This window comes from Danio aesculapii, chromosome 15 (genome assembly GCF_903798145.1).
Source record: "Danio aesculapii chromosome 15, fDanAes4.1, whole genome shotgun sequence".
NCBI lineage: Eukaryota > Metazoa > Chordata > Actinopteri > Cypriniformes > Danionidae > Danio > Danio aesculapii.
This window is the reverse complement of record NC_079449.1, coordinates 14653578-14666801: the sequence shown is the minus strand read 5'-3', so window position 1 is coordinate 14666801 and position 13224 is coordinate 14653578. Positions and strand designations below refer to the sequence as shown.

Here is a 13224-nt window from a genome sequence, read left to right as displayed (position 1 = left end):
TTCAGGCAAACCTAGATGTAGGTGACATTCAAGGGATAGTTTACCCAAAACTGAAAATCCTCTCATCATTTACTTGCCTTTCACCTTTATCAAATCAGTTTTGAGTTTCCTTTATCTTGTAAACGCAAAAGGGTGATATCTTGAAGAAAGCTGGAAACCTGTAACCATTGACTTACATAGCATTTGTTTTTCATACAATGGAAGTCAATGGTTACAGGTTTTCAGCTTTCTTCAATAATTTTTTTTTTGGTGAACTATCCCTTTTTACAGAAGATTTTAGTTAAATCAGAAGTTCTAGTAATTCATAAAATGTAAGTCATGTGACAAAAGAGTGATATTTTGAAGAAAGCCGGAAACCTGTAACTATTGACAATTGAAGTCAAAGGTTTTTAGCTTTCTTTTTCAGCCTTATTTTGCTGAGTGAACTATCCCTTTTTACATAAGATTTTAGTCAAACCAGTAGGCCTTAGTAATTCATAAAAAGGCTCCTGGTAATTCAATTGTACACATGGTTCCCACTGTAATCCAAATGTCAAATTCCCAGACTTTTCCTGACTTCCCTGAAAAAAGGTGAATTTCCATCACCTATAATGAATAAAAACAGGCAGCTGCAGATGTTTGTGATTCTGCGATTGTTGAATTTAATGCAAAAATCAAGCAAATGGCACAAAATTTTGGGGAGCTTGATTTTTTTTTAATTGCTGCAAATTTTAGCTTGTCAGGACACCACTCATGAATAAAAAGTGCTCATGAGCATTACAAATGACAAACAAAAATCCCTGATATTCCATGAATTGGACAAAAATATATCAAATTCATTGACTTTCAAAGTGTCTTGTATACAGTAGACATTTTAAAGTTCCACATATTCCCATGATAGCTTTAAAGTCATATAAAGCTAAAAGACCAGTCTGTGCAAGTTAATCAGTAATATGTTGTAAATGATGTTCAGTTCACTGTGCAGATGAATTCCTTTAATTCATTAGACCTCAATATATCATCAGAAGTCACAAGTATTAATACTGTGTTGCCTCTATGTGTCTTTTTTGGCTCTCAAAATTAATTCATAGTTTCAGCTAAAAATCTTCTTTAATGTTAATCAGCCAAAGAAAAAAAAACACCTACGTTTTGAGGGTGAAAACTAAATTAACAGCATTTTTTTGGAGTGAACTGCCCCTTAAATGTTACATTTGTCAATTCTAAGAACACATGTCCACACTTTTCAAGGATGATGTCGAAAAACTAGACATGGGCTAATGGACTAGACTGTGAAATGTAAGTGTCATTAAAATCTTGTTTATTACGTCTGCCCATGTCACATTTAATTGGATGCTGAATTCTCTATTTGTGGGTCAATTATAATTCCACATCAAAGGTGACGGTGATGGTAAATATCAAGCTCTTCTCTTTGAATTCGACCATGTGCTTTGTTCATGAAAGTATTCAGACACAGTAATGGCAATAAGGAGGTAAATGCTACTGAACGCCTCAAAAAGAAAACCTTCGGAGCATTTTAGTTTAATTAAAGGGAAGAGTACACATGACATTTTTTTAACATATGGGGTGAAATCGAGAGCGTTCATATATAATGCAAATTTATTGGAATGGTGCCCTTTTTAGTGTCTCTCTGGAGCTATTTACAAAGACAAGATTAGGTGCCATAAGGTGAGGATTTTACATCACTTTTATAAATAATAGATTGGATTCTTCTCTACAGAATAAAACAGATCTTTATCGCTAATTAATGCAAAGCAAAATAATAAAAAAAGTTCAGAAATAGAATTTATTTTCATATATTTGGTATAGTAATATTATTTAGTATATAATCATTATTTTTAGATCTAAAATCATTTATAATACTTTAAATCATTTAAAATATTTTATTTTGAGCAATTATTGGTGTAAGCTGGTAAAATGGTGTAAATGGTGCTCAAGAAACTTCATATCTGTACTATAAATCAAGGACCATGAACAGAATGATTTAATGCTAATTTCCCACTTCTACTGTTGATTAAGCTTAAGTTCAGGAAAAAATGTCGTTGTTACTTCTTTTTTTTTTTTTTACTCTGCACATTAATGATAATTATTTATTGAATTTACAATGGAAGCACCATACAGTATACACTCACCGGCCACTTTAATAGGTACACCTAACTAGTACCGCGTTGGACCCCCTTTTGCCTTCAGAACTACTTTAATCCTTTGTGGCATAGGTTCAACAAGGTACTCGAAATATTGCTCAGAGATTTTGGTCTATATTGCCATGATAGCATCCCATAGTTGCTGCAGATTTGTCGGCTGCACATCCATGATGTGAATCTCCCGTTTCACCACATCCCGAAGGTGCTATATTGTATTGAGTTCTGGTGACTGTGGAGGCCATTTGAGTACAGTGAACCCATTGTCTTGTTTAAGAAACCAGTCTGAGATGATTAGCGCTTTATGAAATGTTTTGTTATCCTGCTGGAAGTAACCATCAGAGGATGGGTACACTGTGTTCATAAAAAGATGGACATGGTCAGCAACAATACTCAGGTAGGCTGTGGCATTGACATGATGCTTAGTTGGTACTAATGGGCCCAAAGTGTGCCAAGAAAATATCCCCCACACCATTACACCACCACCACCAGCCTGAACCATTGATACAGGCAGGTTGGATTCATGCTTTCATGTTGTTTGATGCCAAATTCTGACCCTACCATCCGAATGTCGCAGCAGAAATCAAGACTCATCAAGGCAAGGCAATGTTTTTTCAGTCTTCTATTGTCCAATTTTGGCAAGCATGTGTGAACTGTAGCCTCAGTTTCCTGTTCTTAGGTCACAGGAGTAGCACTCAGTGTGGTCTTCTGCTGCTGTAGCCAATCTGCCTCAAGGTTGGACGAGTTGTGCGTTCAGAGATGCTCTTCTGTATACCTCGGTTGTAACGAGTGGTTATTTGAGTTACTGTTGCCTTCCTATCAGCTCGAACCAGTCTGGCCATTCTCCTTTGACCTCTGGCATCAACAAGGTGCCTGTGCTCACAGAACTGCCACTCACTGGACATTTTCTCTTTTTCGGACCATTCTCTGTAAAATCTGTAGATGATTGTGCGGGAAAATCCCAGATGATCAGCAGTTTCTGAAATACCCAGACCAGCCCATCTGGCACCAACAACCATGCCACGTTCAAAGTCACTTAAATCCCCTTTCTTTCTCATTCTGATGCTCGGTTTGAACTGCAGCAGATCGTCTTCACCGTTTCTACACACCTAAATGCATTGAGTTGCTGCCATGTGATTGGCTGATTAGAAATTAGCATTAACGAGCAGTTTGACTGGTGTACCTAATAAAATGGCCGGTGAGTGTATATCACAACTGCACAACAGAAAAAAGAATATTATTTTATCATCACATATTAATGATAAATGAGAAATTCATTTTTAGATTAAAAACATAAGAACATTTTCAAGTCATTACTTGTATATTTTGGACATATTTTTTGTATTTCTATAATATACAAAGCTGGTATATCAGATTTTTTTATATAGTTTGTATCTTAATAATTTATATAATAATAAATAATTTATAACTTAAACAATAAATAAATATATTTAAATAACGTTGAAAATTACATTTTCTATTTTTACATGTAAAATGTATTATATTAATAAAAATATTAGGTTTTATTATAAATATTATTAGATATGACTTTGCATTGTGCATCATAAAATACAATATTATTTAATGAGGACATTAATTTCAAACATTTAATTTTGAGACACACAGCAGAGTTTAGTTATTAAGTGATTTAGCTACATTATTTTAGGCTCTTCACATCAACAATAATTATTTTGATGGTTTTACAATGCAAGAGCCACACTTTTTATCATCATATAATACAATTCCAAAACATCTTATTTTGCGATATAAGTGAAATAAATATTTTGAGATAAAATAGCATAAGACATAATTCAAGCCTTACATCTATTTGCAACCACATAGTAATAATAAAATAAAATAATATTTGTAGAAAAAAACCCTCATGAGCAATTACAAACACAACGCAGCAGCACCAAAAACCGGATTAGCATAATCACTTTTGCTGAGGATGAATTGGAACACCTGAATATTGACTGTAGAGTCTGGAAAGCATTGCTTAAATCTGCTGACACTAATTAAGCATCAGTGAAGTCATAGGCTGCCATGGAGATCAGCTGCTATTATAACAGTTGTGTCGGTGTCTTCTTTTAGCCAGAGTTTTAATCTACAGGTAGAAGTGCTCCTTCCAATTAATTGTGTTGTCATGCTTTTTGGATTCCAGGCATCGGCAAAATGAAGTATATGTAAATGAACACGGCACTTCAGAAAAGATGCTTTCAGAGAAGAGAAACTTTAATTAAAAGCAAACAAAGCTTGGAATCTTGCAAATGAGGTGGTTGTGTCGCGCCGGAGCATATTTTCAGCTTGCTTTTTATGATGCTGCGCTGGTTTTTACACAAGGTATCAGAGGGAAAAAAAAAAAAAAATCGAAGACTGACCAAACCATAACAGGGTTTGGAGGAATGGGAGAAGATTGTTCTTAGATATTCAGATGAATGAAAGGTGAACAGAAGTAGCAATAAATAAATTGAAGGATGTAAAAAGAAGTGAAATGTGCAGGTCATACTCACAGTGCACTGGCTCTGCATCCACGGCTCACCATCTATTTGCATAGGGAGGGATTTACTGGTTCTGTCAATAAAATGGAGGTTTATAACACAGAAAGTTGAAGAATGACGTTAAATACACCTTATATAGTATATGTACATGAAAATATTAGGTAAAATGTTATTTTTTCTGATAATAAATGTTTGAGGTTGGTATTTTTTTATGTTTTTGAAAGAAGTCTCTTAAGTTTGACTTATTTGTCCAGAATAATAAAAAAAAAAATTGTGAAATTCGAATACAATTTATTACATGGTGCTCTGGAATACTTGATTCTGATCGGTCAATCACAGAAAACTAATAACAAAGACTTATCTCGGTATCTCAAATCATCTTGACTGTTATTGTATAGTTATATATTAACAAATATTATAAATAATTAATAATATTCATTGATTAATTTTCATTCGGCTTAAAGCTGATTTATACTCGACACGTCCGCTAGTTTGCTTGAGTGCATGTGGCGAATGTGACGTCATTGCTGTGTTTGCATGGGTTCGCTTTGGGTGCGCGCGACATGATTTCGTCTGGCGGAGCGCACAACTTTTTTTCAAGACTCGAGTTAACAGTTTGTGCCGCATTTCATTTGAGTAGAATATGAATCACTTTAAAAAGATTTTGCCTGAAACAGATATGTCCATGCGGTATCATAGGGATAAGCAGATGGGCAATAATTTGGCTATAGAAATTGCAACAGCAGTGGGAAAGGAGGAAAGTTTTTGTTAAAAAGTTCAGAAAAACTTGGGGGATAAGTTTGTTAAAGCCAAAAAGAGAGGCCATGGCAAAAGTGGAGATCCAGAATATGTTTTTCCACCATTCACATACAGTTGAAGTCAGAATTATTAGCTCCCTTTGAATTTTTTTTCTTTTTTAAATATTTCCCAAATTATGTTTAACAGAGCAAGGACAATTTCACAGTATGTCTGATAATATTTTTTCTTCTGGAGAAAGTCTTATTTCGCCTAGAATAAAAGCAGTTTTTCATTTTTTAAAACCATTTTATGGACAAAATTATTAGCCCCCTTAAGCTATATAGTTTTTCAATAGTCTACAGAACAAACCATCATTATACAATAACTTGCCTAATTACCCTAACCTGCCTAGTTAACCTAATTAACCTAGTTAAGCCTTTAAATGTCACTTTGGCTGTATAGAAGTGTCTTGAAAAATATCTAGTCAAATATTATTTACTGTCATCATGGCAAAAATAAAATAAATCAGTTATTAGAGACGAATTATTAAAACTATTGTGTTTAGAAATGTGTTGAAAAAATCTTCTCTCCGCTAAACAGAAATTGGGGAAATATATATATATATATATATATATATATATATATATATATATATATATATATATATATATATACACATATATATATATAAACATATATATATATATATATACACATATATATATACATATATATATACACATACATATATATATAAAAAAAAAAGAAAGAAAAATGTGAAAGAACTGCTTGCATTACAAATGACAAGCATTTACTTCAACACCACAGGCCAGGTCTGTTATTTCATGTCATGTTATGTGGGCTTTGTGAAGGATCAATTGGGCTTTATTTGTAAATACTGTGTAACCTGATAGTGATGGAGGAACACTGAGCCAGCCGTCTGCCAGCGCTCTTCAGCCCTGTGTAGATCTGTCCCATTTCCATCGCTCCTTCCAGACCCACCACCTCCAGCAGCTGATCTGACGGGTCTGAGAGGGAGAAACAAGCACACAGAAAGACAATCAGCAATAAAGAGGTAACCAATGAGGTAACAAGATGTGAAAAGTAGCAAATGTCCATCTTCAAACTTCGAACTTACAATGACCTGCTAGATTCTTAAGATCCTGAAAATGGTAGTGCTCAGCATAAGTGCTCAGCAGTACAGATCTCTCTTTTAAATGAATGTAGGATGCTTTACAATAACATATTTGTGCATATACATTAGATTAGTCAGTACCAAAGTCAAAACTGGAACTAATCTAACAATATATTAGTTCCATAGTTATATATATATAACGCAGTTGCAGTTTTTTTTTTTTTTTTAATTTCCTTTTAATTTCCTGTTGTGGCCGACGTGTGTTCAGGGACGGTGCGTGCATAGAGGTGATCTAGGCAGCCACCATGGGCAGCAGAATAGTGAATGAAACCCCCGGTCCTCACTTTCATCCGCTACACCCACCCCCTTTCTCACGGTACTCACTTTCATCCGCGAACCGGTCACTTTCGGGTTGAGGGCAGCGTGATTGCCGTTGTGTGTTTAACGTGTAAAGAAATTTGGATAAGACCAAGGACGCGCTTTTACAAGGAAATTTTCAGTATAAAACAATTAATGTCGCATCACCAGGCTATCCTGCGTTTCCTCCAGAGTTTCATGTAATTTCGGGTGTTTCATTTTTAATCTTTAGACTTTAACTGCAGTTCACTCTCATTCAGCATATTTTCATTCAGGATGTTTTAATGGAATTTGATACCACATGGCGAACGAAAAGAAAAACCTTCGCATTTCACGACTCACGTTATCCTTTAAGGTAATCAAAAATCACTGTTTACATTGTAGACTCATAATCAGTATTATCTTAATCATAAAAGCAGAGTATTGGTGTCAATGTAAATATACTTGGTGAAAGTGGCAAATGAAGTCGCAAGCTGTCAAAGACAGCCCTATTCTCTGCCTTTAAGCTGCTTCCATGAGCCCTCACATTTCCCCCCAACATGCAACTTTTGTAAAGCATCTGCTTTATGTGCTGTGTCAGAATCCTTGCTTGTAAAATAAAGCCATACTTTAGAACGCCCTAATATATATATATATATATATATATATATATATATATATATATATATATATATATATATATATATATATATATATAAATAAATAAAAGAAATTTAGTTGACATTTTGCAGTTCAATGTTCTATTCCTAAAAATGTTAGGTGATCAAACTCTTATTTTAATGGACTTTGTTTAAACGCACCAACATATATTGACTGAGAAATGGATAAAATATTCCTTAATACAACCTTATTTATGCTGAGCACTGTATCTTGAATCTTAATGGATGTACTATTTCTGAATCAGGGTCCAAAATAAACAGAGGGCCGTTCACCAAAATGAACAAAAAAGGCCCACAAATTCAGGATCAGTTTCTTTTACATCATTTCGCAGCTATGAACATTGCAACCAATCAGTCACACACACGTCTACTGTGCTTATGAATGCAATGGCGAGTTAATGGGTTCCAGAAAACAGGTAAAACAAAAGCAAAACATAAATAAATAACAGGCTGAAAACATGGTAAAATCCAAAAATGTGGTAAAATCATTCGGCTGCGATGCCTTTTCTAGATCGCTTTTGAAAACACTGTTAGTTGGGTTTAGAAAAGGGAATCAGTGGGTTAGTCAGTCAACAACTAGCTGGGGTGCGTTTCCAAAAACCGTCGTTAGCCAACTAAGGTTGCAAGTTCCGTTGTTACAAACAGTTAGTTGATTTAGCGTTTCCCAAATCCATCATTCCAACGAACATTCGCAAACTGCGTCACAAACTTCTATGCTTGCAACTACACCTCTGGAGCTGTAGTTAGAAACATAGTTCCTGGCTGTGTTCTATTCCCAGTTATCCCCCTATGCCCTATTCATTTAGAACGTTCAAACATTTAAAAAACGTTCAAAAAATCAAAAGCAGCAAAAAAAAAAAAAAAAAAAAAAAAAAAAGGAAAAATTTTGTTGAAATTTCATAGATAGTTTTTTTTTTGCAATATTTAACTTAATTGTATCGTCTTTCAATTTCTAAATATGTTCAGTGACTAAAGAAGACTAAAAATACTTGAATAAATATATCTGTTCAATAAATCTGTTTTGTTTAAATGCCCCAAAATACATTGCCTATATTCACTGAGAAATTACCTGCATTTCGTTGCCTTGTACTTGTACATGTGTGATGACAATAAATTGAATCTAATCTAATCTAAAAAAATGTATAAAAATATACATTTTTAAAATGGAGTGTACTCAATTATGCTCAGCACTGTACAATTAGTCTAACTAACTGAAATAATTGGTTAAATTTAGGTATCTGACATACAAATCAAGACTGATATAATTAAGATTTTATAGAAAATGTATTTTTTAAAGGTTAAAGAAACAAACAAACAAAGGTCCATACATTTTTTGTGTTTATTTGCATAAAAGCATCTGGTAAATGATTAAATCTTTACCCTGTCAATGTGCTAATATCTAATGTTAATTATTTATCATCATCAATAACTTGCACAAGATAAAACAAACCAAAAAAGAGGCCATACAGAGAGTCCTCTCCATCCCAAACGTAAAAAATAATATCAATATCCCTGTCATAATGTTTTACCATCCGCTTTCCACCAAACGCTCTAGCTTGACCTGTGGGGGACGTCAGGGGGAAAAGATTATGAGGAGAAAGACCAAAAGAGAAGATGAGGAGCAGACAGTGGAGGTGTGTTTGTGCGGAAGGAGGGGGAAGCGTGTGAGAAGAAGAGAGAGAGAGAAAAAAAGAGAAGAAAAAGCAGACGAGCTTGATTTGGAATCTTCACAGTCTGCCTTCCGCTCTAAAAAAGCATAAATTGTCACCGTCGGAGAAAAGGAGGGGAGAAAAAAACACCAACAACCCACAAACAAAACACCTATTAATTAGAATGCGACACTGATGCAAAGCAATCTTGTGTTCCTCCATATTTATTAATTTCTTTTTTGTTTTGAAGTTATGAGCATTGATTTTTCCTCGGTCGGAGGTCCAGTGTCGCGCTGGGACCATCTGTTCAGTAACAGCTCCTATGAGTCTTCCTCTCCTCCTCCTCAAACACACACACACACACACACAATGTCATTCAGTCCACAGACAGGCACCAGTCAAGAGCACAGATAAACAGAAGTGAGTGCAGGCACAGCTTTGAGCAACAGCACAGGGTCCAGTCAGATCTGCGGTGCTGTTATCATTTCCGTTTTGACCATTTTGACACTTTTTTAGGGATTGTTAGTGAGTGAGAAGATGATGACGATGCGGTTCAAACTGTCATCTGTTTATTAATTTGATTTAAAGAGTATGACTTAAAGTGTACAAATAGCACATCTTACACATCTATTCTATTCTGGCAACTAGCTTTCTGCAGCTTTCACATGGTTGCCCACTGAAACTAAGCAGGGCTGCGCATGGTCAGTACTTGGATAGGAGACTATAGGAAAACTAGATTGCTGCTGGAAAAGCAAATTTGGCAAGGATGCTGGAGAAACACCTCTATGTTTTGGAGGACAACTTGGGATTTTTAATGACCACAGAGATTCAGGAACTTGGTTTAACATGTCATTCAAAAGATGGTGCTCACTGCCAATATAGTGTACCCATCAATATACTGGGGCATTAGGACCCACAAAAACCACAGAGTGAGCACCCCCTGCTCGCCTTACTAAAGCTGGATTTATACTTTCACCTGGCGCCGCATCGTGCACCTCACGAAAGGGACAAGGCTTTTATACTTGCCGCGTTCACCGTTGTGATATTCTTTAAAACGACAGGGGGTAGTCAAAAGAAACTGACTCTAAAGGCAGATGTATAAATGGAGAAGTAGAAAGTTACTTTATATCATTAATACTATTCAATATTTTTAAACTAATTATTTTAAAATTTGTATAAATGATTTGAACGATTATAAGGATTTTTATAACCATTCAAGATTTTTTAAAATCAAACTTTGATGCATCACTTGCTTTTGTTCATATCTCGGACAGTTCTACCTATTAAAGTTTATTAAAATATTAATGACAACAAAACATGGGTTGTTCTACAAATATATTTTTTTATTATGGCAAGAATAAAAGAAAAAATTACACTTACTATAAAATGTTTTTTTGTTTTTTAATTTAGCCCACTCCACAATTCACATATTACTGTCTAGCCAGTTTCTGTCCCATATGCTAAAAAGGCAATAATGGTCCAACATTCCTGACCATTATCACCAATAAAGCCTAGAAAAACAGGCCATCAGTATATTGTAAACCGATAGGTTCAAATATTCCTTGCAGTTATCAAAGAAATAATTTGTTCCTCAATTTTAGTTTTGTAACTATTAAATTGTTTTAAATTCAAAATAGTAACACATACATCATTGTAAAATCTATGACTGGTGGAAAACATATTTCTGTAATTGTCTACCTGGGTCTCTACTTTTGCATGGCCTCTTTTGGCTTTAACAAACTTAAGCCCCAGGTTTTTCTAAACTTAACAAAAACTTTCCTCCTTTCCCACTGCTGTCGCAATTTTGAACCAAGAATTATTGATCATCTGGTTATCCCTATGATCACGGATCATAAAGATGTCCGTACAGTCGTACCCGTTTCAGACAAAATCTCTTCAAAGTGGTTCATATTCAACTCAAATCAAATGCAACACTGCGCGAACTGTTCGCTTGAAAAAAATCATGAGCTCCATCAGCCGAAATCATGCCAGGCACACCCAAAGAGAACCTCCACAAACACAGAGATGACATCACATTCGCCACGCACTCTCATGCGTCGAGTATGAACCAGGCTTAAGGGTGTACTCACACTAGGCACGGTTGCCTTGAACCGTGCCCAGGTGTGATTGTCCCCCCCTCCCCCTTGGTCCCCACTCACATTGCATGTTTAACTTCCGAGCCCTGAGCACACTTATGTCATCAATGATGCAACTGTTCAGTTTAACAGAAAGAGAAGCGCACTCGCTCAGTACAATGAAGATTGCTTTAGTTAAATATATTTTCTGTATTATTTTGAGTCGTTTGGGATGCAGTGACACACAGTCAAATCTTTTACTGAACAGATCCATCGCATTTGACGCTCATCAATTTTCATAAAAGGAATTGTGCTGCATGTATTAGGAGGACTGCTGAAGGTGGCAGCTGAAGTGCAGTGAAGGTTTCAGAAACTATGACAAGCTATAATAAACTTTAATAAACTGTGACGGTTCACGTTCATTGAAAAGTTAGAACGATTAATAAATCCGAAACAGTCCCTTAAAATTGACATTGTCTCTTTGAAAACTCACACTTGTCAAACAAACCAAGATATGAGGATCAAACCCACCCCAGGCACGGTTCAAACAGCCTAGTGTTAGTACATCCTAACAAATAAATTCTCTAAGGTCATTAAAAATCCCAGGTTGTCCTTCTATAAGAGTAGGGGTGTCCCTGGCATCCTGGCCAAACTTGCCTATTGGCTTCTGTCCATCATGGCCTTCTAACCATCCCCATAATATCATAATTGGCTTCATCCCTCTGTCTCCTCTCCCTCAAATAATCTGGCACAGAATGGCTGCCATTGCTTCATCCAGGTGGATACGGCACAATGCTGATGGTTTAATAGATTCCCCCCAAATCTTTAAGGTGCTTTGAGTGTCCAGAAAAATGCTATATAAATGTAATGAATAATAATTATGTTAATTTATATTACTTGGCTCCATTTTAAGCTATATTTTTCATTTATTTCATTCCAATCTATAGCCTAAATATAACGTATGTATCTTTTTATTTATATTTATATCATAATTACCATTCCCTACTTAATTTCAGAAAAGATAAAGAATATAATAGAATATAATAAACATTAAAGAAATAAGATAATACAACAAAATAAACATAATAAATATAAGATCCAGAATACAATAAGAAAAATACAGCAGGATTAATAGTATAAATACAAGAACTAGAAAAAGATATGCAATATATAAGATATATAATAGAATCAACTATATGTAAGCAGTAGAATAAGATATGTTAGGAATGGAGTTAATATAAGAAAATAGATTAGCTGTAAACCAATACAAAAAATGTAAGCAATAAGATAAAACAAAGTATGATATGATAGAATAAAATAAAATAGTACAAATGTAAAGAACAGAATACGATATGTGAGCTACAGAACTGAAGAAATGTAAGAAATCATGAATATGATATGAAATATGCAATAAAATCTAATAAAACATTGATGATCAATTGATGGGTGGAATAAATGTGGGTAAATGGAAGATTTGTAAGAAAAGTGATATTAAAACAAATACATAACATATGTAAGCTATAGAAATGGATAAATGGTAAACAAAATAATCTACATAATAGAATATGTGTAAGGGACTGAATAACATCAATATAATTGAAATAGATTAGCAATGTAAGAAAATGAATAAATGCAATGAATATAATATAATATAATATAATATAATATAATATAATATAATATAATATAATATAATATAATATAATATAATATAATATAATATAATATAATATTCATTCATTCATTTTCTTTTCGGCTTAGTCCCTAATTAATCCGGGGTTGCCACAGTGGAACGAACCGCCAACTTATCCAGCACATTTTTACGCAGCGGATGCCCTTCCAGCCGTAACCCATCTCTGGGAAACATCCATACACACTCACTCACACTCATATGCTACGGACAATTTAGCCTACCCAATTCACCTGTACCGCATGTCTTTGGACTGTGAGGGAAACCGGAGGACCCAGAGGAAAC

General features: G+C 34.6%; 1 protein-coding gene across 1 annotated transcript in view; it reads right to left on the bottom strand.

Annotated features, from left to right (window-relative positions):
• The window catches only part of dgkb (diacylglycerol kinase, beta), a 96768-nt gene that overhangs the window by 1762 nt on the left and 81782 nt on the right, over window positions 1-13224 (bottom strand). Inside the window, exons 22-23 of the mRNA XM_056474422.1 lie at window positions 6282-6402; window positions 4649-4709 (exon numbers count right to left, since the gene is read on the bottom strand). Of these exons, the coding sequence (XP_056330397.1) occupies window positions 4649-4709; window positions 6282-6402 (182 nt within the window). The remainder of the gene's footprint in view (window positions 1-4648; window positions 4710-6281; window positions 6403-13224) is intronic.